The 24931-nt window shown below is 43.0% G+C and overlaps 1 protein-coding gene across 4 annotated transcripts; it reads right to left on the reverse strand.

The window, feature by feature from the left end:
• Positions 1–499: 499 nt before the first annotated feature.
• Positions 500–7983, reverse strand: LOC109741269 (uncharacterized). Of its 4 annotated transcripts, none has more exons than XM_040387371.3 (9): positions 7785–7983; positions 6994–7064; positions 4389–5524; positions 3866–3929; positions 3021–3242; positions 2716–2837; positions 2210–2440; positions 1708–2105; positions 500–1142 (listed from the first exon to the last, which is right to left on the reverse strand). In XM_040387371.3, the coding sequence occupies exons 1-9, from the start codon at positions 7899–7901 to the stop codon at positions 789–791; spliced, it is 2715 nt and encodes a 904-aa protein (XP_040243305.1). In that variant the 5' UTR covers positions 7902–7983; the 3' UTR covers positions 500–788. The 4 variants fall into 4 exon arrangements, with proteins under 4 accessions (XP_040243305.1, XP_040243307.1, XP_020155947.1 ...); XM_040387373.3 differs by having other exon boundaries at positions 500–1139; positions 2267–2440; positions 7785–7982; XM_020300358.4 differs by having other exon boundaries at positions 2267–2440; positions 7785–7982.
• Between the last annotated feature and the right edge of the window lie 16948 nt (positions 7984–24931).

The following is a 24931-nucleotide window of genomic DNA, read 5'->3' on the forward strand; positions in this document are numbered from 1 at the left end:
ACAACTCATGACATGTTTTGTAATCTTGCACAACATGATTGTGAAGGATGAGGACGAAGGGGTGACCTGCATACTTTGACAACTCATGACATGTTTTGTAATGTTGCACAACATGATTTTGGGGGATGAGGGTGAAAGGGCAACCCGCATGATTTGAGAAGTCTGAAGAAGTCCGCCTCCTGGAACAAGAGGTGGAGCATGTTGTCAACTTCCGTGAGATGCATCGACAACTTAAGATCAACAAGCGCACATGCAACTTCTCAATGATCGTATGAAACATATGTGGATCCACATTGGAATCAGTTAACTATGTATTTTATGTTTGAATTATGCACTATGAACAAATTTTTATATGTATTTTAATGTACAAATAATTTTTATTTGTGTGCGCAATTCATTGTTTGTGTGTGATGATAAATCGTGCATGTGTTTGCATGTATTCGAGGTTTCAAAAGTAAGGGTTGTAGTTACAAATGAGAACAGGGCGGACATCCGCTGCTAACTAACCATGTTGTCACTTGTTACTCAAAAGATCAAGAATGGTATATTTGGTTTGACATGACACTGCCCAGCTAGTACATACATAAAATTATATCTGACTGACTATTCGACTTTGTACCTGTTTTCAGCTCCGACTCCGAGCCAATACACTGAATACATACATATATGACATGATAATCACCGTCTGTTTTCATAGCCGATTAGTTAGAGGTAGCAGTTGAGACGACACGCCACGCACACAAGACGAGAGCACTGGCGTCGGGTCGGGAGACGAAGGACGACCTCGGCTATGTTGGTGGAGTTTTGGGTTGCGCTTGGTTGGAGTTGAGGGCAGGACAACCGTTGAGCGCGATGCGGCCGTTGACCTTGAGCCTTTTGGTGGCCTCAACAGCAGCAGCGGATTCGGATGCTTCCTGCTGCCCTCTCTTCCTGCAATGCCGATGGTGCTGCTTTTGTTCCTCAGACTTGCTCGCACTCGCAGGCCTGAAAACTTCAGAGCAGTTTCGAGGTGCGGCTGAGGTACTTGCGTTATTCCTCCAAGACGAAGAGGCACAAGAACCCAGGATATCTGAGAGCCTCTTGGTCTTGGGAAACTCTCGCTCCTCCGAGCTGTCATCCGATTCCACTTCGACGTTCACCTGCTGCACACGTATCAGTTAATTTGATTGATTCATCCCCCCAATGGAAAATAAATAAAACATGTCGTGCAGATAGCTTAGGATTCTTTGGTAAACTATGCATTTCTTATTTCAATGCATATTTCTGCTGATAAGCTAAGTAGTCACAGAAAAAAAAGGTGAATAGGAAAATCAGAGGCATTGATGTCGCTATTGAAAAGAGTCTGTAGTAACCATTTTAGTTAAATAGTGAAGGCAAAAACAGTCCCTTGCCTTTTATTTCTTAAAAGAGGGTCCGAAACTTCATTGTAACACAACAAAAGGCAAAAGATAAGGGTTCAATTCGGGGAGCAGACCAACAACTACCAAGAAAGAAAACTAGTACTGTTTAAAACATCAGGGGGTACAAGAGTTTCTTCTTATCGGAAGTACTAGCATACGTGGAGTTGAAATAATTAATGCACAGCATGCATGGAGACCCAGAGATCCAAAAAAAAAAACCCGGACTCCTAACCAGCCAAGGAACAGAGAAATAAAGACCACTGGAGAAAATGGGATTACTGAAACAAAGACAGGGATAATGTTGCACCTTATCATGCTTGATATCCTTTTCATTTGCTTTTCCAATTGGTGGTGTTTTCTCCGTGGCCTTAAAGAATGCTGGTAACCCAGGCTCTTTTTTCACCTCAGCCAATTTAGCAAATCCAGGAGGCCTTGTAATGTTAAGAGAGAACTTGATTGGGGACTTTCTCTCAGAGAAAAGAGTGGAAGCACCGTTTTCTGCTCCAGGAGAAGGCATGCTGTCATTGGTGTGTAACCCACCATGTGCTTTTGTAAATCCTGGAGGAGCATCAAGTCTCAGTCCACAATGAGCTCTTGTGAAGCCAGGAGGGACATCAAGAGGAAGAAATCCTGAAGGTGGGTCCAAAACAAGGTCTCCGCAAGCAGGAGCTCTCCTAGCAGATTTACATAGAGAATCTGTAGTCCCTGGAAAATACAACGAAAAAACATGAATCAGCAAAAGCAAGTACAGGGGCTGCATCGCTGAAATAGCAAGATCTACCACCCAAACAACAAAAAAAGGTTGTTACCTGCGGAGTCAGGACTACAAGACCCAGTGAAGAAAGAAACAGCGGGAGCTGCATTACCTTTTGTGTATTTGCCTCCTATCATATCCAGGTCCATGCCAATATCCTCAGATATATTACAGTCTCCCTTTGAAAGGCCAACATTGCTGATATCTGTATGACTGTCGACTCGGTGCTGCCTCTTTCTGGTACGCTTCTGGAAAACTCCAAAAAGGTAAAGTTCTCCGTCTTTCGCTGTTACAACAGATTCTACGGAAGTTAGATGATGCTAAATGAATATGACCCTGCATACTAGTTTTTCAAACATTCCAGAAATCATTTAGCAGGTATTGCCTAACTTAACAAAACATCCAGATTGCAGAAACAAAATAGAAGAGAACAGTTTCAAGCATAGCATGTCCAATGGAAAACTTCACAAGATATGAATATCAGCTGCATGTCGTGCAATCGGTAAACTCTACCATAGCTATTGCGTATCAGTGGCCTTCGTAAGAGTCAAGTGGACATACTTTGATCATCTTCCGTAAGCAGCTTGGACGAAAATATAAGCAACTCCACTGTGCCGATGTCAGTCCGCAAGCCAATATGTGAAGAAACATTTTCCAGGAGATGGTAAGAGTCCCTATTTGACCTGTATAAATAGGCAAAATTTAAGCTTATAAGGCAAGCTCATATGCGCGGGCGTGCGCACACACACACAGAGAGACTGTATACAATGCAAGATCTTTTTATATGGCACCTGGCATGGCTGCAAGTAAGTCTACCATTGCTAATCCTTCTTTAATGTAAGTGGAAGCTAAGATGATGAGTGTACCTTTGACAAGAACTTATGAAGCACAGTCCAATATCTTGAACACGAGGTGGTTCCATCTTGAATTTTTTTGGTAACAGGCCAGAAAGAGGTAGAGCCTCTAGCTTCAAGATTTCAGGCATCTGTTTTGAAGCTTCATAAACTTTGCTAGAAATTTCACAAGGGAAATAGGCTTCAAGTCCATCACAAGTGTGTGTTAGCTCTCCAGTTATTTCAAATTTGCCCCTAAAGAAAGCAAATAATGATCCTGAGTGTTCGGCTGATATAGAATAGACCACAGGGTCCTCTAGTAGGATTCACATCTTTGGAATCGCAGAAGACCACAGTAAAGCATAAACCGTCATCACTTGCCACATGAACATTCTTATCTTATATTCCCTCCGTTCACAAATACAAGATGTTTTAACTTTTTTCTGAATCGGATGTATATAGACATGTTTTAGTGTGTGTGTTCACTCATTTCAATCCATATGTAGCCCATATTGAAATATCCAAAACATCTTATAGTATTTGTCAACAGAGGGAGTATAATATAGCTTATGGCACAAGTAATTGCTGCCTATACAGCTAATTAACCGCAACACCTAGCAGCCAAGGTTCAAAGCTTATAGCAGGTAGTATAAATGGAGTTTCAAACCCCACACATGAGTTGTGTGTTTTCTCCTTTTCGTGCTTCTACTTGGGAAGGTAACCTTCTAGTATCGAGTTTGCGCTTGCACAATGAGCCTACAACAATCTTCTATTCTACTTAGTCGGTAAAATTTCCAAATCATTAAACTCATGCAGCAAACAAATTGCACTGACCCTTCAAATTAGAAGATTCTAATGCGTAAAAGCAAAGTACTTACTTCCAGCAGGCCTCTGGTTGGTATGTCTCCTTGCACAGTGGTGTATGTAGAATTAATTGGGCACCTGTATCCATATCAAAACGTCATAACAACGAATTTTCTCAGAAGAAATATTATAAGATTGCACATAAGGAATAATATGATATTTTCTGTTATATCATTCTGTCCTTGCAAATGCATGCACTGAACTGTAAAACATCGCTACAGAAATATGGGAAACATAATGTACAATTTTAAAAAGGCTAAAAGTTGGGTTTTCCTATTTAATTCTTCTCTTTTCCTGTATCTAACGTTAGGGCAAAAAGCAAGCAATACTCTTGAGCCCTTTCATGAGGACTGAAGGAATATTCAACATGGTAAACAAAATAAGTTCGAAAACAAAAGGTCCAATTATTGGAACTAAGTGAAGCAAATATCATGCATGCCATTTGTTTTATATACGTAGACTAAGAAAAATACAGCTAAATCATGCATCAGGATTTTTTTTGGGTGGAATATGTTACTTTCAGGATAATAACCATACCTGAAGACATGTTACGACTAATTGATGGTTCCTGGTTCGTTTGTCTCTCGACATGGCTCTTAGTGGAGGAAACAACTCTCAAATCATTGGAAAGTTGAGCACATCGGGTTGGAGTTGTAGACTCTGGGCTTTTTGCTTGAGGTATGTTTGTTTCAGGCTGCAGTGAGTCCAGCTTGGATTTTCCATCAAACAAATTTAGTCTGGACGAAGACCTTCCAGTATCTGGGCAGACCTCGGTGGAACTTGAACTAAGCACAGATGTTGGGCTCAGTAATGGAAGCTTCACAGTAGTTTCTTTTTCCACAATAGGATCTGCGTCTCTTTTTGTGGGCTGACATTTAAGTGCAGCCTGATTGCTTGTAGAGCATAACTTTTTGTTGTCAAGTGTGACGACACTCTTAAGAGGAACCTTCCTTGAATATGCAGGAGGAACATGCACAGAACTAGGGTTGATGGGATTCATCTCTGACTCTTTCTGCGAAACAGATGGAGGAAATGTACCTCTCTGGACAGCCTTGTAGAGTGGTGATGGCCGATTGAGAGAGAAAAATTGCCTGTTTTCAACTGTCTCAACTCTCTTAGGAGAAAGACACGATGCAACAGGCAGGGGTGGTGTAGTGGGCTTGGGACTAAGAGGTCCCGAGGCCTTGTGAGCTGTCCCAACTCTCTTAGGAGAAAGACACGATGCAACAGGCTGGGGTGGTGTAGTGGGCTTGGGACTAAGAGGTCCCGAGGCCTTGTGAGCTGTCTCAACTCTCTTAGGAGAAAGACACGAGGCAACAGGATGGGGTGGTGTCGTGGGCTTGTGAGTAAGAGGTGTCGTGGGCTTGTGAGTAAGAGGTGCTGTGGCCTTGTGGGTAAGAGGCACCAAAGCCTTGTGATTAAGCGGTGGCATGGCCTTGGGAGTAAACGGTGTCGTGGACTTGTGAGTAAGCGGTGTCGATCTCGCAAGAGAAATTTTACGCGAACTCGGAGGAGGAGTGACACTTCGTCTGCAGTGTGTTTTCTGCAGTTTTGCTGAGCCAACTGTTCTACCAAAAGACTTTCCATGCCGTACATAAGTGATGTCTTCTGCCGGAATCAACTTCACTCTTGCATCAGGTTTTGTATATGTACCGCCAGACGGCTTATGCATGCTGTAAAATAGAGAGGAAGTTACTATACATTTTAAAATAAATAGATTCAGAAGTAACATACTGGAATGTGGATTTTGCAAGACATGAATGATATTTAAGTGCAATCCAGGCAACAGAAATGACTTACTGGTATGCCAAGAACCTAAACAATGAAAGATGTAGCTTCCCAAAAAAAATAAAAGTGATATATCATGCTTTAAATAATGTCACTTCACTAACAAGCTTTACAAAAAGAAGAAGGCAGTATACCATGCCTCAATGCTCACTACACTTACGCATAACCAAATTATAGAGTAGAATTAAACCGTGAGGCATAAAGCAACACACCAAGAAGCAATATAAATATATTTCTTCTTACATTTTCCCTTTTATTTTATCGCGAGGACCCATGTTTGGTTGGTGTACAAAACTAACCTTACCAATTTTTTGCTCATAGCCAAAAATTTGGTCCTTGTTTGGATGGGTTGCCCGAAATTGGTTGGTATGCCCATATGCAAACTTGCTAACTGTAGTTCATTTTTCTTGCCAACATTAGCCAGATCATTGGCAAGCAAAACATTCACTAAAATTTTGGCTACCATTTTTTAGGATGGTGAATTTGGGCTCAAACTAAACATACCCTGTCCTCAGAATCATTCTAATGGTATAGGACTGAATACGCACTTCTGGATAACAGAGTATTTGTCAGCTTACTACATATAAGATTATCAAATATCATGTTACTGGATCATGCACATTCATATTGAACACAACCTGAGTTCCCCTGTGCAGTTTCTTTAAATGGTCTAGGGAAACCAGATAGCCATGTTTAATCATGCAAACTCAGTCTCATGTGATACACACATTAGATAAAAGAACTGATTAGATTCAACTGGGTATTAATAAGGTGTGAGCCTTAAAATATGAAAGGCTATTACGAGATTTATCCAAGATGGGGCCCTTAAATTCCTCCAAATGTGATCCATTGATCACTCATCAGCCCAACATAAAATGGTCAATGTGTGTAGTTCGCACAATTACACCTAGCCAGTGGTTTGCAACTTTGCACTGATATGCTCCTGATCTCCATATTCACGAATGCACGGGTCATTTTTTAGGTTAAATACGAAAGTGAGGATAAAACCTGATACAGCATGAGTTTACCAAGTAATAGCTACGAATATTATGAATCTTACAGTCAATTGTTATTTGAACCATAATGGGCCCATGACACAGACAAGGTAGAGTAGTTGACAATCCCCATGACATGATATTTTGGTTCCTAGACTAGGGATATGCTTCACAGAAATATAAGACATTCACTACAGATAACAATTGTCACGAAGCTCCTGCTATTTTGTCTCAAAAAGAAAAACAAGGCATTTAATCGAACAGTGAAACCAAAGCAGGATGACAAATGTAGAAACAATGACATGATTCCATCATATATAATGCTGTATGTTGGCAGACATAAGCATGAAGGAACGTACGCATGCTCTGGAGGCTTTTTGCACCGCCCAGAAAGACCTCTATCGCCATTAGAGGTAGGACAAGGTGCATCCTGCAACAGTAAAACGAAACAAATTGATGTTAAACGATTTCCTCGGCCTCTGTACAAAATTAATTAGCCAGGAAAGGCGTGGCAAGCATGTTTATCCTAATCCAAGCGCGGAAGTTGGTAAGCTAGGCATAGGCAGTTGGATCTTGGATCTATACCACCCCAGCCCAGACGGACGAGATGAACAATCATGTTGGAGTGGTAAGAAGACGTAGGAAGAGAATCAAAATCAACCTCAACTTGAGCGACGCTGGGCCCCTGGGGAACAAGCGCTGTCACAATGGTAACAAATTAAGTAGTACTACTCCATATCTATACTCCACCTAATAAAGAAGATAATATGGAAGTAGAGCGAGCGAATCTCGCACCGGCTGCACCACGCGGTAGCTAACGCAGAACCGAGCGCCGCGATCTATGACAGGTGACTCGTTCAGTACAGGGCAGCCGACGAGCACAAGGAAGCAGAGGGCAAAATCAACCTCGGAATGAAGAAAAGAAAAAGGCATTCGATCGTCGACAAAAACCCCCGTCCCGGCGGCCGGCCCTCGCCCCCCCGCATTCCACGCCGCCGCCGCCGCCGCCGCGAGTCCGTACCGTACGCGGGAAACCCTAGGCGGCCCCCGTCCGCGATCGCGGGGGGATTTGGGGGTGGGGGAAAAGAGCGGCATGCGCCAATCAATCAGTCAAAGAAATGGAGAAGGGGGGCGATCGTCAGCTCGTCACCTTGGGCCTCGGCGCGGCGTCGGCGCGGCGCGCGGGCAGCGGCGGCGGGACCGAGCGGAAGGCCGCGCAGGGGTTCGGCCTCGCCGCCTGCGCCGCCATTGGATTCCTCTGCTCCATCCTCACGCTCCCCACGCACGCACGCAGGCAGAGAGAGGCAGGGGCAGGGGAGAGTGAATGGACGGGGGTTTTTGGTTGTTGAGTGGAGCGAGGGGGAGGCGGTTGCGAGCAAATAGGCAAGCCTCTTCCCCTTCCGTGACCCCCTCGCGGTACCCGTTTCGGCAACCCGCCTACCCAACCCACTCGGCCCGCCCCGCGAGACACTGACGGGTCGCGCCCGCGCGCGTGGGCCCGCGGTGTCATGCAGCGAGGATGCTGTGTTCCGCGGTGTGTGTGGCGAGGGCCGCGCTCGCGGTTCGAGGGCCGGGGACCGGGATGGACTGGCTGGCAGCTGCCACTTTTGACCGGGCGCATCCGGCGGTACGCGTGGGGGATCCGACGGCTGGCGGGCGAGCCTGCGTGCGACAAGCCCCTGCTGCGCCCAGGTACGCGTTGCGCCGGCCGCGTCGCGTATGGTCGCTTACGTGTGGGGTCGTGTTTCCGCGGGGCCGGCGTGTCATGGGTAGCGAGGTGTGATTTCGTTGGTGTAGAGTGCCGAGGCGTCGGCTTTTGCCCGGTGGATTTTGCCGGTGACCGAAGCCGGTCGCTGCGCTTTGGGTTTGGGCCAATGGGATGGCGGAACGGGAGGATCGTCCCTTCCTTCGTTGATTCCCACAGTCGTGTGTGTGGACGCACCGCTGCATGCATTGCGTGGATAAGACAAGGTTGGTTGGGTGCACACAGTACACACTGCTTGAGTGCTTCATTGACTGACCACACTAATGGAAACGTAGTTACCCTGACCTAACCACCTCTTTCCTCGGCGTGTAGGCGAAAAAAAATTGTGAATTGAGTTTTCTTTTTACAGTCTTTCTAAAAATACTCGTACTCCTAGTTTATCTTTTCTTTCTTTCTGGACGCCGATACGGCGCGACGGAGCCCCCCCCCCCACCTTGTCCCGTAGCCCTATGAAATGGACATGTTTGATGGTGCTTCCACGTGAGTGCATGGTAATATGCAAGTTGTCACGTGTCGGGATTCACTCTCCAGCGAGCACAAGCTGGAGCCTTAACGCGCAAGCTGTCACGCGTTGGGATTCACTCTCCAGCGAGCGCAAGCTGGAGCCTTAGCGTGCAAGCTGTCACGCCTCGGGGTTCACTCTCCAGCAAGCGCAAGCTGGAGCCTTAATGTGCAAGCTGTGACGCGTCAGGGTTCACTCTCCAGCGAGCGCAAGCTTGGGCGTTAACGTGCAAGCTGTGACGCGTCGGGATTCACTCTCCAGCGAGCGCAAGTTGGAGCCTTAACGTGCAAGCTGTCACGCGTCGGGATTCACTCTCCAGCAAGCGCGAGTTGGAGCCTTAACGTGCTAGCCAGCTGTCACGCCTCGGGATTCACTCTCGAGCGAGCGCAAGCTGGAGCCATAGCGTGCAAGTTGTCACGCGTCGGGATTCACTCTCCAACGAACGCAAGCTGGAGCCATAACGTCTGAACTGTCATGCGTCGGGATTCACTCTCCAGCGAGCGCAAGCTGGAGCCATAACGTCTGAGTTGTCACACGCCGGGATTCACTCTCAAGCGAGCGCAAGCTGGAGCCATAACGTGCAAAGTGTCACGCGTCGGGATTCAGTCTCTAGCGAGCGCAAGCTGGAGCCATAACGTCCGAGGTGTCACGCGTCGGGGTTCATTCCCAAGAAAGCGCAAGTTGGAGCCACAACGTGCAAGCTGACACACGTTGCAAATCACTCTCCAGCGAGCACAAGCTGGAGGCATAACGTCCGAGCTGTCACACGTCGGGATTCACTCTCCAGCGAGCGCAAGGTGGAGCCATAACGTGCAAGCTGAAACGCGTCAGAATTCACTCTCTAGCGAGCGCAAACTCGAGCCATAATGTGTAAGTTGTTGATACGTCTCCGTCATATCTACTTTTCCTAATACTTTTCCTCTTGTTTTGGACTCTAATTTGCATGATTTAAATGAAACTAACCCGGACTGACGCTGTTTTCAGTAGAACTACCATGGTGTTGTTTTTGTGCAGAAATAAAAGTTCTCGGATTGAAACAAAACTTTGCGAGGATTTTTTATTCAATAAATAAGAATTTCTGGAGCCAAGAACCATCGGAGCGGGCCACCTGGGTGGGCACAACCCACCAGCCCCCCCTCAGGCGCGCCCAGGTGGGTTGTCCCCACCTGGTGGCCACGCAGACCCCAACCCTGATACTATAAAACCACATATTTCCAGAAAAAAATCAAAGAGAAAGAATTATCGCGTTTCACGGGATGGAGTTGCCGCCACCTCCCGTTCTTCATCGGGAGGCCAGATCTGGAGTCCGTTTGGGGCTCCAGAGAGGGGGATCTTCGATCTTTGTCATCACCAACCCTTCTCCATCGCCAATTCCACGATGCTCCCCACCGGGAGTGAGTAATTCCTTCGTAGGCTCGCTGGTCGGTGAGGAGTTGGATGAGATTCATCATGTAATCGAGTTAGTTTTGTTAGGGCTTATCCCTAGTATCCATTATGTTCTGAGATTGATGCTGTTATGAATGATATTTATGATGATGCTAGCACCTTGCTTGATGATAATGTGCCACTAGGTGAATTTCTTGATGAACAACTTGCTAGAACTAAAGCTTTTGAGAATGTTGAAACTACTGAAATTGTTGAAACTGATGAAGAGCTTGAGACTGAAAATCTTGAAACACCTATTAGAACTAGTTCTCCTAGATATGAATTGCCAAAGGTACCGGAAGGTTATGTTATGAATGAGGAGACAACTAGAGACGTTCTTGCTTGCAAAGATAGAGATGATCTTAAGAAATTATTATGCAAACTGAAAGAAGAATCTTTGAATGCTAGAATGAAATGTGATCCTAAGTTTGCTACTTCACCTATCTTTGTTGATGATAAGGATTATGAATTCTCTGTCGATCCAGAGTTAATTACTTTGGTTGAATCTGATCCTTTCCATGGTTATGAAACTGAAACTGTTGTGGCACATCTTACTAAGTTGAATGACATAGCCACTCTTTTTGCTCATGATGAGAAAATTCGCTACTATTATATTCTCAAATTATTTCTGTTCTCATTAAAGGGTGATGCTAAGACTCGGTATAATACTCTTGCTCCTGGTTGTGTGTGTAGTCCCCAGGATATGATTTATTACCTCTGAAAACCATTTTCCTGCTCATAAGAAACAAGTTGCCTTACAGAAAATATTTAACTTTGTGCAAATTGAAGAAGAGAGTCTCCCACAAGCTTGGGGGAGGCTTCTCCAATTGCTTAATGCTTTTCCTGATCATCCTCTTAAGAAAAATGAGATACTTGATATCTTCTATAATGGACTAACCGATGCTTCTAGGGATTTCCTAGATAGTTGTGTTGGTTGTGTTTTCAGGGAACGAACTATTGGACAAGCTAAAGAATTATTGAATAACATATTGAAAAATTATGATGATTGGACTCTTCCTGAACCACCACTCAAACCTACTCCGAAGAAGAGGGGTATCTTACATCTCAGTCCGAAAGATATGCAAGAGGCAAAGAAATCTATGAAGGAAAAAGGTATTAAAGCTGAGGATGTCAAAAGCAGGATCACTTCAATGCAAATGTTATGAAACAATTGAAATACAATTCTGATATGATTGCTCGCTTGAGTGACTTGTTATTTAGAATCTCCAATGATGTTAGAGGTGTAGGAAAGCATGCCTCTATGGTTCAAACTCAATTAGAACAAGTTGCTAAATCTCAAAGAGAATTGCTTGATGAAATGAATAATAATATCAATGATCATGATGTTAGAGTAATGACTAGAGGAGGTAGAATGACTCAGGAACCACTTTATCCTGAAGGACACCCAAAAATAATTGAACAAGACTCTCAAAGAGTTAACACTCATGCACCTAGTCCTTCTAAAAAGAAAAAGAAGAAGAAAAATGATAGGACTTTGCATGCGTCTAGTGAACCTGAAGTAGAAAAACCTCCTGACAATGATAATGAAGTTTCTATCTCTGATGCTGAAACTCAATCTGATAGTGAACACTCACCTTCTGATAATGAAAAAGATAATGATGAGGTTCACGAAGACACTCAAACAAATAATAAAGAACTAGACAATGATGTTGAGATAGAGCGAGCAGTTGATCTTGATAACCCACAACCCAAAAATAAAAGATATGATAAAAGAGACTTTGTTGCTAGAAAACATTGTAAGGAAAGAGAACCATGGGCTCAAAAACCTATGCCCTTTCCACCTAAGTCTACTAAAAAAGATGATGAAGAATTTGAATGCTTTGCTGAAATGATTAGGCCATTCTTTTTGCGTACTCGCTTGACTGATATCCTAAAAATGCCTCCTTATGCAAAGTACATGAAAGACATCATCACCAGCAAGAGAAAAATAACGAAAGCTGAAATCTCCACCATGCTTGCTAATTACACCTTTAAGGATGGAGTACCTAAAAAACTTGGAGATCCGGGAATCCCCACTATACCTTGCTCCATCAAAAGAAACTATGTGAAACTGCTTTATGTGATTTAGGTGCTAGTGTTAGTGTTATGCCTTTCTCTTTATATAAAAGATTCGATTTGAATAAACTCACACCTACTGAAATATCTTTGCAAATGGCTGATAAATCAACTGTTATACCTATCGGTATTTGTGAGGATGTGCCAGTTGTTGTTGCCAAAGTTACTATCTTAACTGACTTTGTTATACTTGAGATGCCCGAGGACGACAACATGTCGATTATCCTTGATAGACCCTTTTTGAATACTGCAGGGGCTGTTATTGATTGCAATAAAAGCAAGGTCACTTTTCATATCAATGGTAATGAACATACGGTGCACTTTCCGAAGAAACAATTCCAAGTGAATGGTATTAATGTTATTGAAAAATCTCCGACAATCACTATTGGAAGTTTTCAACTACCTCTACCTACTGCCCAAAAGAAATATGAAATGCTTATTGTTGGGGACATTGATATCCCCGTTGAGGTAACTTAGTGATTTATGAAAGTTCTTCGGTTTCATGCTAATCGAAAGTGGTTGTTAATAAGACTTGATCAACCGTATTAATGGATCATTTTTGAGAGGTATGAAGTTGATGAATTTAGTAAGCACTACCTTCTGTCCCTACCTTTTGTTTTCTGTTTTTATTAGTTAAATAAAATAAAATGCCATGTTTTGTCTGTTTTCTGAATTTCCCGTGCAATAAAAAATGACCCAAAAATAAAAGTTCTCAAAATGCTCTCAAAATTTAATACAAAATTGTTCTGAATATTTAAGAAATGTTGATGCAAATAACATGAAAGGGGGTGCACCAGGTGGGCACAACCCACCTGGGCGCGCTAGCACCCCCGAGGCGCGCCCTGGTGGTTGCTGGGCCCCACGTGGGCCCCCTCACTTATCTCTTCATCCCACATCACCATTTACCTCCAGAAAAAAATCACCATTGCTCTCTCTTTCCTGTTCTTGCTCTCAAACTCGCGAATTTTGATCTCTTTGCTCGAAGCTCCGTTTCCGAAACTGTTTCGGGGGATTGTTACTTGGTATGTGACTCCTCCGTTAGTCCAATTAGTTTTTGCTTTAGTGTTTTATGTTTTGAATAATTAGTTACTCTTGGTGCTGCTGTAGATGAGCTTGCATGTTGAATTCTTAGAGTTCTAGGTAGTTTGAATGCTTGATATGGCCTCTATGCATACCTATGAGCAATTGCTACCAATCTTGTGAAGTTTTGTTGAGAAAATTTTTGTGGACTACAAATTTCAGAATTTTGTTCATAGGAAAAATATGAGTATCTTTAGGAAGTTTGCTTCCAAGAAGAACTCTAAGGGAGTTATTGGGGAGTCATCTGACAGTGATCTCCATACCCGGAGAATGGCGGAGGTACGACCATGCGAATGGCCCCATAACCCGTTCATGGAAGGGGCCAGAATCCTTCAAGAGTTTGCACAATATGCTGCTAATGCCGGCCTCACCAACTTCATCGCAGCTAAATGTGAACAGTATCATCTCCTCACAAATTCCTTTGTGCAAAGTTTCCATTTCTTAGTTAGGAATAATCCCCCTGAGGTGCAGTTTAACTTATATGCCGAACCCCATAAGGATACCACCGCTTACTGAATTTTGTGACATATGCTTGCTCCCTTCTGATGGTGGTTTAGTAGAGCCTAGGCCCGTGGAGTTTGATGGTTTTTACCGCACTCTAACAGTGGGGGATGAGAGAGGGGTCTCAAGTGTCACCGCCATTATTTTGCTCTTTTCATTACGAAGTGTTTGCTTGCTAGAGAGAAGGTAGGTGCACTCAGTGCCCCAGACTTTGCTTTTTTACATCGTGCACTTTGTGGCGACAACACTTATAGCTTGGGAGCTAATGTGGCACGTCGCCTCCACATTAATAGACCCAAGGGTAAAATACATGGTGGCATTTATGCTACTCGCCTAGCGAGTCACTTTAATGTCCAGATACGCCAGCATGATTATCCCTTGCCCAAGGTTTACCTAGATCACGCGGCTATGGCACACCACCACTTCATTGATATCGAGAACACCACTATGGATATTCCTTATAACTTGGTCTTTAGTGAGATTACCCGTGATGTTATTCCTTTGCCTGCACCTGCTTTGTTTGATCCTATTGCCAGGGGCGGATACAGGATTATGCCTGAGGACATCGTCGCCTACCGAAACAACCTAGCTGCGGCACAGGCAGAGCCTCAACAGTGGGATCCTCAGGTGCCCGCTCCCCAGCACTTCAACATGGGACCTGATGGCTTCTTCGAGTGGTGATTACCAAGTTAGGCCAAAAGCCTAAGCTTGGGGGAGTACGTATTTCCACCGACATTACATTCATGTTCACACATTTCATTCCAGTTGTCGATGTTCACACTCTTTCATTGTATCATCCATGTTAGATTTATTTTCTCGCTTTCTTCTTGTGTGTTTGAATTTTTTTGAGAAAATACAAAAATATTTCCTCCTTCTTTTTGATTTTTCTTTCTAGTGTAGCTTGTTGTAGTACTAAAAGGAAAACCCAAAAAGATTTCCATGTTCTTCTTTAACTTGTTAGGAGCTTTCCCGTGTAAATAGTTTTTCCCGTTTTCGTTTTTTCCCTTTTATTTGCTTGTTCAAGAAAAACCAAAAACTCCAAAAATATTTCAGTGTGTTTCTTTAAATTTCTTTTCTTTTTTACTGAGTCATACCAAGGAGAAGACCACGATGAAAATGATGAGTGGCTCTCATATGCATTATTGTTGATCTAACAAAGAGCCCGTATTACTTTGTCTTCTCCTTTCGAATAAAATGTTTGCAGATTCCAGCTTAGCCCATGACACTCTTGCACTATTGTTATTTTCAAATTGTTTGATCGTGCAAGTGAAAGGCAATAATGATGATATTTGATGAGCTGGCTGTGGCAGAGAGAAACGGGTATGAACTCGACTTGTTCTGTTTTTGTAAATATGTTTAACCTAGTATCCATGATTCAACCTATTATGATCAAACATGTTTGCAATGACAATTAGAGATTATAGTTTCTCATGCCATGCTTAAGTAGCTAGGAGTGGATAATGATTTATCTTGGATATCAACATTGCATTAAAATGATTATGATGTAGTATGATGATATGGTATCCTCCTCTGAATGTTCGAGTGGCTTGACTTGGCACATCTTCATGCATGTAGTTGAATCAAAACCAACACAACCTCTATGATATTTATGTTCATGGTGTTCATATCCTACTCATGCTAGTATCCAATGTTACTTATGCATAATGCATGTTCATGACCGTTTTCCCTCTCTAGCTGGCCGCTTCTCAACCTATTTGCTAGCCTTCAACTGCACTAAGAGGGAATTCTGCTTGTGCATCAAAAACCTGAAACCCAAGTTATTCCAGAAGAGTCCACCATACCTACATATATACGGTATTACCCTGCCGTCCTAAGTAAATTTGCATGTGCCACCTCTAAAAACTTGAAATAAATATCCTTTTTTTTGTGCCTGGATTGTTCATAGAGCGACAGGAGGTAGTCAGTATCTTCCATGCTAAGCGGGTTATTCTCATGATGAGTGTTTATTCACTCGTCCTTGCACGAGTGGGGCGGTAATAGGGATTCCCAGTCTCGAATTCAAATTGCAATTAATTAAACAAAAACTCCCCCAGGACTGTTGTTGGTATGGACGGTTCCCGTTGTTTCGGATAAGCCGTGGAATGTGATTGTTGGTGGAGGGGGAGTAAACCTTTACTTTTATCGCTTGGGAACCGCCACTAATGTGTTTAGCATGGAAGATACCGATAACTAATGGTCGCGAAGTAAACAAGAAGGGTGCATTTCTCAAAATTTTATTTACCTCTGTTTTAAAAACTTGAGCTCTGGCACCGCTGCAAATCACTGCTTCCCTCTGCGAAGGGACTATGTATTTACTTTTATGTTGTGTCATCACCTTCTCAAATAAGCGCTAGAACCTGAGAGCACTATTGTCATCCTCATGCATTGTGTGTAGCTAATGTTGGGTGCATCATGACTGGATCTTTTCTACCATGAATTACAATGTTTAGTCGCTGCTTGAGCTTTGGAGGTGCTCTGCATTTAAGTTTTGCGGTTTCAGAAAGGGCTAGCGAGATACAATTATTGTCATATTATATCATGGTTGTTTTGACAACGTGTTGCTGTTTGAGATATCTTATTATTGCTCGCTAGCTGATTATGTCATTGATATGAGTTAATATAATTTTTAAGAGTTATTGTCGACATGGTTAGTTATAATCTTGGCTGAAAACCTGGGTGCTGTTTAAGCTTATTTATGTAAACAAGAGCAAAAGAGTTCGTAAAAGTTTTCCTTTTTCACTTTCAATTTATCAACTGAATTGCTTGAGCACAAGCAAAGGTTTAAGCTTGGGGGAGTTGATACGTCTCAGTCGTATCTACTTTTCCTAATGCTTTTCCTCTTGTTTTGGACTCTAATTTGCATGATTTGAATGAAACTAACCCAGACTGACGATGTTTTCAGCAGAACTACCATGGTGTTGTTTTTGTGCAAAAATAAAAGTTCTCGGATTGGAATGAAACTTTGTGAGGATTTTTTATTCAATAAATAAGAATTTCTGGAGCCAAGAACCATCGGAGGGGGGCACCTGGGTCGGCACAACCCACCAGGGTGCCCCCCCTCCAGGTGCCCCCAGGTGGGTTGTCCCCACCTGATGGCCCTGCAGACTCCACCCCTGATACTATAAAATCACATATTTCCAAAAAAATCACGGAGGAAGAATTATTGCGTTTCACAAGACGAAGCTGTCGCCACCTCCTGTTCTTCATCGGGGGGCCAGATCTGGAGTCCGCTTGGGGCTCCGGAGAGGGGGATCTTCGATCTTTGTCATCACCAACCCTTCTCCAGCGCCAATTCCATGATGCTCCCTGGTCGTTGAGGAGTTGGATGAGGTTCATCATGTAATCGAGTTAGTTTTGTTAGGGTTTGATCCCTAGTATCCATTATGTTCTGAGATTGATGTTGCTATGACTTTGCCATGCTTAATGCTTGTCACTTTGGGCCCGGGTGACATGATTTCAGATCTGAATCGTTTATGTTATCACCATTATACCTATGTTCTAGATCCGATCTTGCAAGTTGTAGTCACCTACTACGTGTTATGATCTGGCAACCCCGGAGTGACAAAAGTCGGGACACTTCCCGGTGATGACCGTAGTTTGAGGAGTTAATGTATTCACTATGTGTTAATGCTTTGTTCCAGTTCTCTATTAAAAGGATGCCTTAATATCCCTTAGTTTCCAATAGGACCCCGCTGCCACAGGAGGGTAGGACAAAAGATGTCTTGCAAGTTCTATCCATAAGCATGTATGACTATTTACGGAATACATGCCTACATTATATTTGTGAACTGGAGCTAGTGCCGTATCGCCCTAGGTTATGACTATTATATGATGAATATCATCCAACGAATTCACCGATCCAATGCCTATGAATTTCTCTTATATTGTTTCCACTAAGTTACTACTACTTCTGTTACTATTGCACTTGCTACAAAATCCTTGCTATCACTGTTACCATTACTATTGCTGTTGCTACTACTATCAAAACTATCATGTTACCTTGCTACTGATCACTTTGCTGCAAAAAATTAATCTCCAGGTGTGGTTGAATTGACAACTCAGCTGCTAATACTTGCAAATATTCTTTGGCTCCCCTTATGTCGAATCAATAGATTTGGGTTGAATAATCTAACCTTGAAAACTGTTGTGATCCCCTATACTTGTGGGTCATCAGCTGTCATGCATCGGGATTCACCCTCTAGTGAGCGCAAGCTAGAGCCATAGCGTGCAAGCTATCACACGTCGGGATGCACTCTCTAGCGAGCGCAAGCTGGAGCCATAACGTGCATTTATATACTTTGCCTTTTCTTTTCATTACCTTGCCTCTTGCTTGTTTTCCTGTTTTATGGAACCTTGGAGCTATAGTTGACTTTAACGAATCGCTAAAAGGCCGAAAGATAGACCTAACCGAAAATGACCCAATTCCGGCATGGACCGTTAACAGGCCAAAAACACACCGGGACATAATTGGTCCCATATACATAGCGGACTGTTAACGGGCGGGAAGTGCCGATGGCCCGCAATGATGTCGAATGGATAACGGGCCGGTGATGGGCCGAATTGATACCCTCTATACGTCCATTTTGCATCATGTTTTCCTACTATTATTTATACTGTTTTTATGCATAATAATGCTTTATGGAGTAATTCTAATGCCTTTCCTCTCATAACATGCAAGTTTTACACAAAGAGGGAGAATGCCGGCAGTTGGAATTCTGGGCCTGAAAAAGCTACGTCAGAGTTACCTATTCTGCACATCTCCAAATTGTTGGAAATATGCCCTAGAGGCAATAATAAACTGGTTATTATTATATTTCCTTGTTCATGATAATCGTCTATTGTTCATGCTATAATTGTATTAACCGAAAACCATAATACATGTGTGAATACATAGACTACAACATGTCCCTAGTGAGCCTCTAGTTGACTAGCTCATTGATCAATAGATGGTTGTGGTTTCCTGGCCATTGGATGTCGTTGATAACAGGATCACATCATTAGGAGAATGATGTTATGTGATGACCCACAAGTATAGGGGCTCTATCGTAGTCCTTCGATAAGTAAGAGTGTCGAACCCAAAGAGGAGCAGAAGGAAATGATAAGCGGTTTCCAGCAAGGTATTCTCTGCAAGCACTGAAATTATAGGTAACAGATAGTTTTGTGATAAGATAATTTGTAACGAGCAACAAGTAACAAAAGTAAATAAAGTGCAGCAAGGTGTCCCAATCCTTTTTGTAGCAAAGGACAAGCCTAGACAATTTCTTATATAGAGAAAAGCGCTCCCGAGGACACATGGGAATTATCGTCAAGCTAGTTTTCATCACGTTCATATGATTCGCGTTCGGTACTTTGATAATTTGATATGTGGGTGGATCGGTGCTTGGGTGCTGTCCTAACTTGAACAAGCATCCCACTTATGATTAACTCCTATTGCAAGCATCCGCAACTACAAAAGAAGTATTAAGGTAAACCTAACCATAGCATGAAACATATGGATCCAAATCAGCCCCTTACGAAGCAACGCATAAACTAGGGTTTAAGCTTCTGTCACTCTAGCAACCCATCATCTACTTATTACTTCCCAATGCCTTCCTCTAGGCCCAAATAATGGTGAAGTGTCATGTAGTCGACGTTCACATAACACCACTAGAGGAGAGACAACATACATCTCATCAAAATATCGAACGAATACCAAATTCACATGACTACTAATAGCAAGACTTCTCCCATGTCCTCAGGAACAAACGTAACTACTCACAAAGCATATTCATGTTCATAATCATAGGGGTATTAATATGCATAATGGATCTGAACATATGATCTTCCACCAAATAAACCAACTAGCATCAAGTACAAGGAGTAATCAACACTACTAGCAACCTACAGGTACCAATCCCAGACTTAGAGACAATAATTGGATACAAGAGATGAACTAGGGTTTGAGAGGAGATGGTGCTGATGAAGATGTTGATGGAGATTGGCCCCCTCCCGATGAGAGGAGCGTTGGTGATGACGATGGCGATGATTTCCCCCTCCCGGAGGGAAGTGTCCCCGGCAGAACAGCTCTGCCGGAGCCCTAGATTGGTTCCGCCAAGGTTCCGCCTCGTGGCGGCGGAGTCTCGTCCCGAAAGCTTGCTTATGATTTTTCTTCGGACGAAAGACTTCATATAGCAGAAGATAGCCACCGGAGGGTCACCAGGGGGCCCACGAGGCAGGGGGCGCGCCCAGGGGGCTAGGGCGCGCCCCCACCCTCGTGCCCAGGGTGTGGGTCCCCTCTGGTATTTCTTCCACTCAATATTTTTTATTATTTCCAAAAATAACTTTCGTGGAGTTTCAGGACTTTTGGAGTTGTGCAGAATAGGTCTCTAATATTTGCTACTTTTCCAGCCCAGAATTCCAGCTGCCGGCATTCTCCCTCTTTATGTAAACCTTGTAATATAAGAGAGAATAGGCATAAGTATTGTGACATAATGTGTAATAACATCCCATAATGCAATAAAAATTGATATAAAAGCATGATGCAAAATGGACGTATCAACTCCCCCAAGCTTAGACCTCGCTTGTCCTCAAGCGGAAGCCGATAACGATAAATATGTCCACATGTTTAGACGTAGAGGTGTCGATAAAATAAAATACGGACATGAGGGCATCATGATCAGTCTTAAAACAGCAACATATATGGATATTGTCATATGATTTCTTATGCTCAAGTAATAATCTATTCACAACGTCAAGTATGAATCAAAAACTTCATTGAGAACCAACAAACTATAATCTCAGTCATTGAAGCAATCGCAATTTATCATAACATCAGAAAGAGTCTATGTCAGAGCTTTTCAGCAAGCCCACATACTCAACTATCATTTAATCTTTCACAATTGCTAACACTCACGCAATACTTGTGGTTATGGAATTTTAATCGGACACAGAGAAATATAGGGGCTTATAGTTTCGCCTCCCAACCTTTTACCTCAAGGGTAATGTCAACAATAATAGCTCATGCTAACTTACATCCAATTATATATATATATATATATATATATATATATATATATATATATATATATCAGGATCTTTCCAACACACTGGGCTTGCCAAAGGATAAAATGTAAAAAGGAAAGGTGAAAATCACCATGACTCTTGCATAAGGTAGAAGATAAAAGTAAAAGATAGGCCCTTCGCAGAGGGAAGCAGAGGTTGCCATGCGCTTTCAGGGTTGGATGCACAAAATCTTAATGCGAAAGAACGTCACTTTATATTGCCACTTGTGATATGGACCTTTATTATGCAATCCGTCGCTTTTATTTCTTCCACATCACAAGATCGTATAAAGCTTATTTCCTCCACACTAATCAATCATACATATTTAGAGAGCAATTTTTATTGCTTGCACCGATGACAACTTACTTGAAGGATCTTACTCAATCCATTGGTAGATATGGTGGACTCTCATGGCAAAACTGGGTTTAATTATAAGGGTATTTGGAAGCACAAGTAGTATCTCTACTGGTGCAAAGAATTTGGCTAGCATGAGGGAGAAAGGCAAGCTCAACATGTTGGATGATCCATGACAATATACTTTATCTCAGATATAAGAAAACATGACCCATCACGTTGTCTTCCTTGTCCAACATCAACTCTTTAGCATGTCGTATTTTAATGAGTGCTCACAATCATAAAAGATGTCCAAGATAGTATATTTATATGTGAAACCTCTCTTTCTTTATTACTTCCTATTAATTGCAACGATGACCAAAGCTATGTTTGTCAACTCTCAACAATTTTTAATCATCATACTCTTTCTATGTGAAGTCATTACTCTCAATAAGATCAATATGATCTCTTTGTTTCTTTTTATTCTTTCTCTTTTTATTTTATTCCCTCAAGATCATAGCAAAATAATCAAGCCCTTGACTCAACACTAATCTTTATTATATAGCTCACGGACTCGATTACATAGAGGGATCATAAAGCAAAACTCAAAACTAGATCATACCAAAAACTTTATTCTACTAGATCAAGATATTACTAAAAGGATCGTACTAAGAAAAACGGTAAAGATAGAGATGTGATAACGATACGATACCGGGGCACCTCCCCCAAGCTTGGCGGTTGCCAAGGGGAGTGCCCATACCCATATGATTAGTCTTCCCTTTTCGGAGGAGGGGATGATGGAGTTGTTGATGATGACAGTTGTGTCTTTAGCTTCTTCATATTGTAATTGAGAAGAGCAATTTCCTCCTTTAAATCATCGACCTCCGATTCCAGCTTCAAGATATTGTCACATAAATCTCCTTTGCTTTTCTGCCAAAAACGAGAAGGAATAGATCGGTTGTTAGATAGTTTAGCTCTCTTAGGGAGACTAGATTTCTTGAATTTCACGTGCATATCCCCAGGTTGAGGTAGAGGGACATCCTCCTCCTCCGAACTTGAATCATTGATCCTCATCAAATGAGCATCCTCTTCCTCGTCCGTAGTTCGACCACAAGGAGATAGATCCCCATAGGTCTTTGGGTCCACAATGAGGTATGAGACATAGCTCTCTCCGTCGGAATCCTGAGATGACATCTTGCTCCAAATCTGCTGCAGAGAAAGCTCGAAACAAAAACAGAGGATATTTGCGTGATACAGGAGTCAATACCTTCGGGGGATTATATAATGAATTTTTACCGACCAAAATACGTATCGTGCAACACTACAAAAAAATACACTTCCGTGATGATACGTGTTTGTCACAGTAGGTCGCGTTTTTTGTCATGCATGTACATCCATGACAAATTTATGACAGAATCAAGATAGTCATACCTGTGCTGTCGTAGAAGTGTTCCATGACATTACCAAAATTATCATCATGGAAGTGTCCACTTCCATGACGATAAATCGCGCGTCACAGAAGTGCTTTCGTCAAGGGTGACCGACACGTGGCATCCACCGTAACGGAACGCCGTTAAGCTATCGGGTCGGGTTTTGGATCCGATAACCCGTTAACAGCCCTGACCAATGGGGATTTTCCACGTGTAAAATCATCATTGGCTGGAGGAAACACGTGTCGGCTCATCGCTGGGATAGATGTCATCCACTCATTGGACAGAAGGCGCCTATGATACGTCGACACGTGGCACGGCCCAACAGAGGCCCATTCCTGTGAAAAGGCCGGCCCGTTTGACTTGGTCAAAAGGTGGCGGCCCGGCCCATGGAAAGCCTGTTAACGGCCTGTTCGCATATAGCCCATTTACAGCCCGCTAACCCAAGGCCCGTTACACCCTATTCGAATTAGGCCCAGTAGCGTCATCTGGGCCATCCAATATGATTCCAGCCTGTTTTCACTTCTGGCCCATGTATGGCCCATGACGTCTTTCGACCCATATGAGGCCCTATGTAACTCTTGGCCTATTAACGACCCATGGTGAAACTGGCCCGTAATGAACAGTGTATCACTTTACACCCATTAACGGCCCGTGGTGAAACTGGCCCGTAAAGAACAGTGTATCACTTTATACCCATTAACGGCCCGTTATTCCGTTGGGCCGTTTCCAGCCCATGTTATCTTTCGGCCTTCTCAGAGCCCATTTATTCTTGGGCTATTTTCCAGCATTCGTTTACTTACGGTCCGTTACTGTCATTTTCTGCTTGTGGGCCAAATTCAGCCCGTGGTTACAGTCGGCCCATTTGTGGTCCGTTAATACGTTGGGCCGTTTTCATAGCGTCATCAAATACGGCCTATTAACGATGGCCCGTTATGGTCGGCTCATGCACGGACGATTCCAACTCTAGCCCGTTTACGGCCAGAATGCGGTCTGTTTGGCCCATGTTTGGCCAATCGATCATACGGCCCGTATAAGGCCCATTGATGATACGGCCCGTAGAAGGCCCATTGTTTCTACGGCCCGTAGAAGGCCCACTGTTTCTACGGCCCGTAGAAGGCCCACTGTTTCTACGGCCCGTAGAAGGCCCACTGTTTCTATGGCCCGTAGGAGGCCCAGTGTCACTATAGTAAATATTAGCCCATGGTTATTGTGGCCTAGTTTTAAAAAATAGGTTATTGCAGCCACTAGCAAACCGCAGAAAAAGAACTGCACTGACTACAAGCAAACAAATAAACAAGACAACAAGGAAATAAATAAGCAAGCAACTTACACTAGGCTATCACGGCTATTACACATATTACATCCACTGGGCATCAAAGTTCGCCACCAGTGCAAATATAGGGAACACAGCAGCATATAAATGCCGCAGCAAAACAAGTCCAGAACTGAAACCACTTCAGAAGAGCTCAAGAAACAATATCCTGGGTACCCATAATGCTGGCAAGATGCTTAGCAAGCTTATTAACTTTCTCTTGTTTGGCGCTAAGTCCTCCAGCGCTTGCTGTTGCACCAGAAAGAATGCATCTGAATTCTGCAGGGACTTCCTCAGTCCTTCGGCTTCCTGTCGCATAACATCTGATCGATGTCTTTCAACTTGAAGTTGAGACTCAAGAAGCCGAACTGATTCAGGCAATGAGTTCGAAGAGCTGGTGCCAGCAGTGGTAGCCAGTAACTCGAACACTACATCAAGACAGGACTTTGGGGTTGTCTCAGTGTCTTCAATATAGTTTTTATCAGCTTTCTTGGAGACCAACAGGGATGTCTCACTATCTTGAACCTTATCTGCATTACTTCCTTTACCATTGCATAACAGGGTACTCTTCTCCAATATTTTATCCGCGTTCTAAAAGAGAAACAAACAAACACATCTCAGGTTTACAATGTAGTATATGAAACTCATTTTGGTAAACCAGTTCAGTAGTAAGGTGGACAGGATAACAACATGAAACAAACATATATCTATGTAGTATGGTCACTGTATGGTCTATATCATTCTAGTTTATGTTGCCAAATCAAGATAGATACAGTTCGAATCATATCTATTTAAGACAAAGCAGCATAGACAGAATATAAGTGTGGGA

Source organism: Aegilops tauschii, chromosome 4 (genome assembly GCF_002575655.3).
Source record: "Aegilops tauschii subsp. strangulata cultivar AL8/78 chromosome 4, Aet v6.0, whole genome shotgun sequence".
NCBI classification, from domain to species: Eukaryota; Viridiplantae; Streptophyta; class Magnoliopsida; order Poales; family Poaceae; genus Aegilops; species Aegilops tauschii.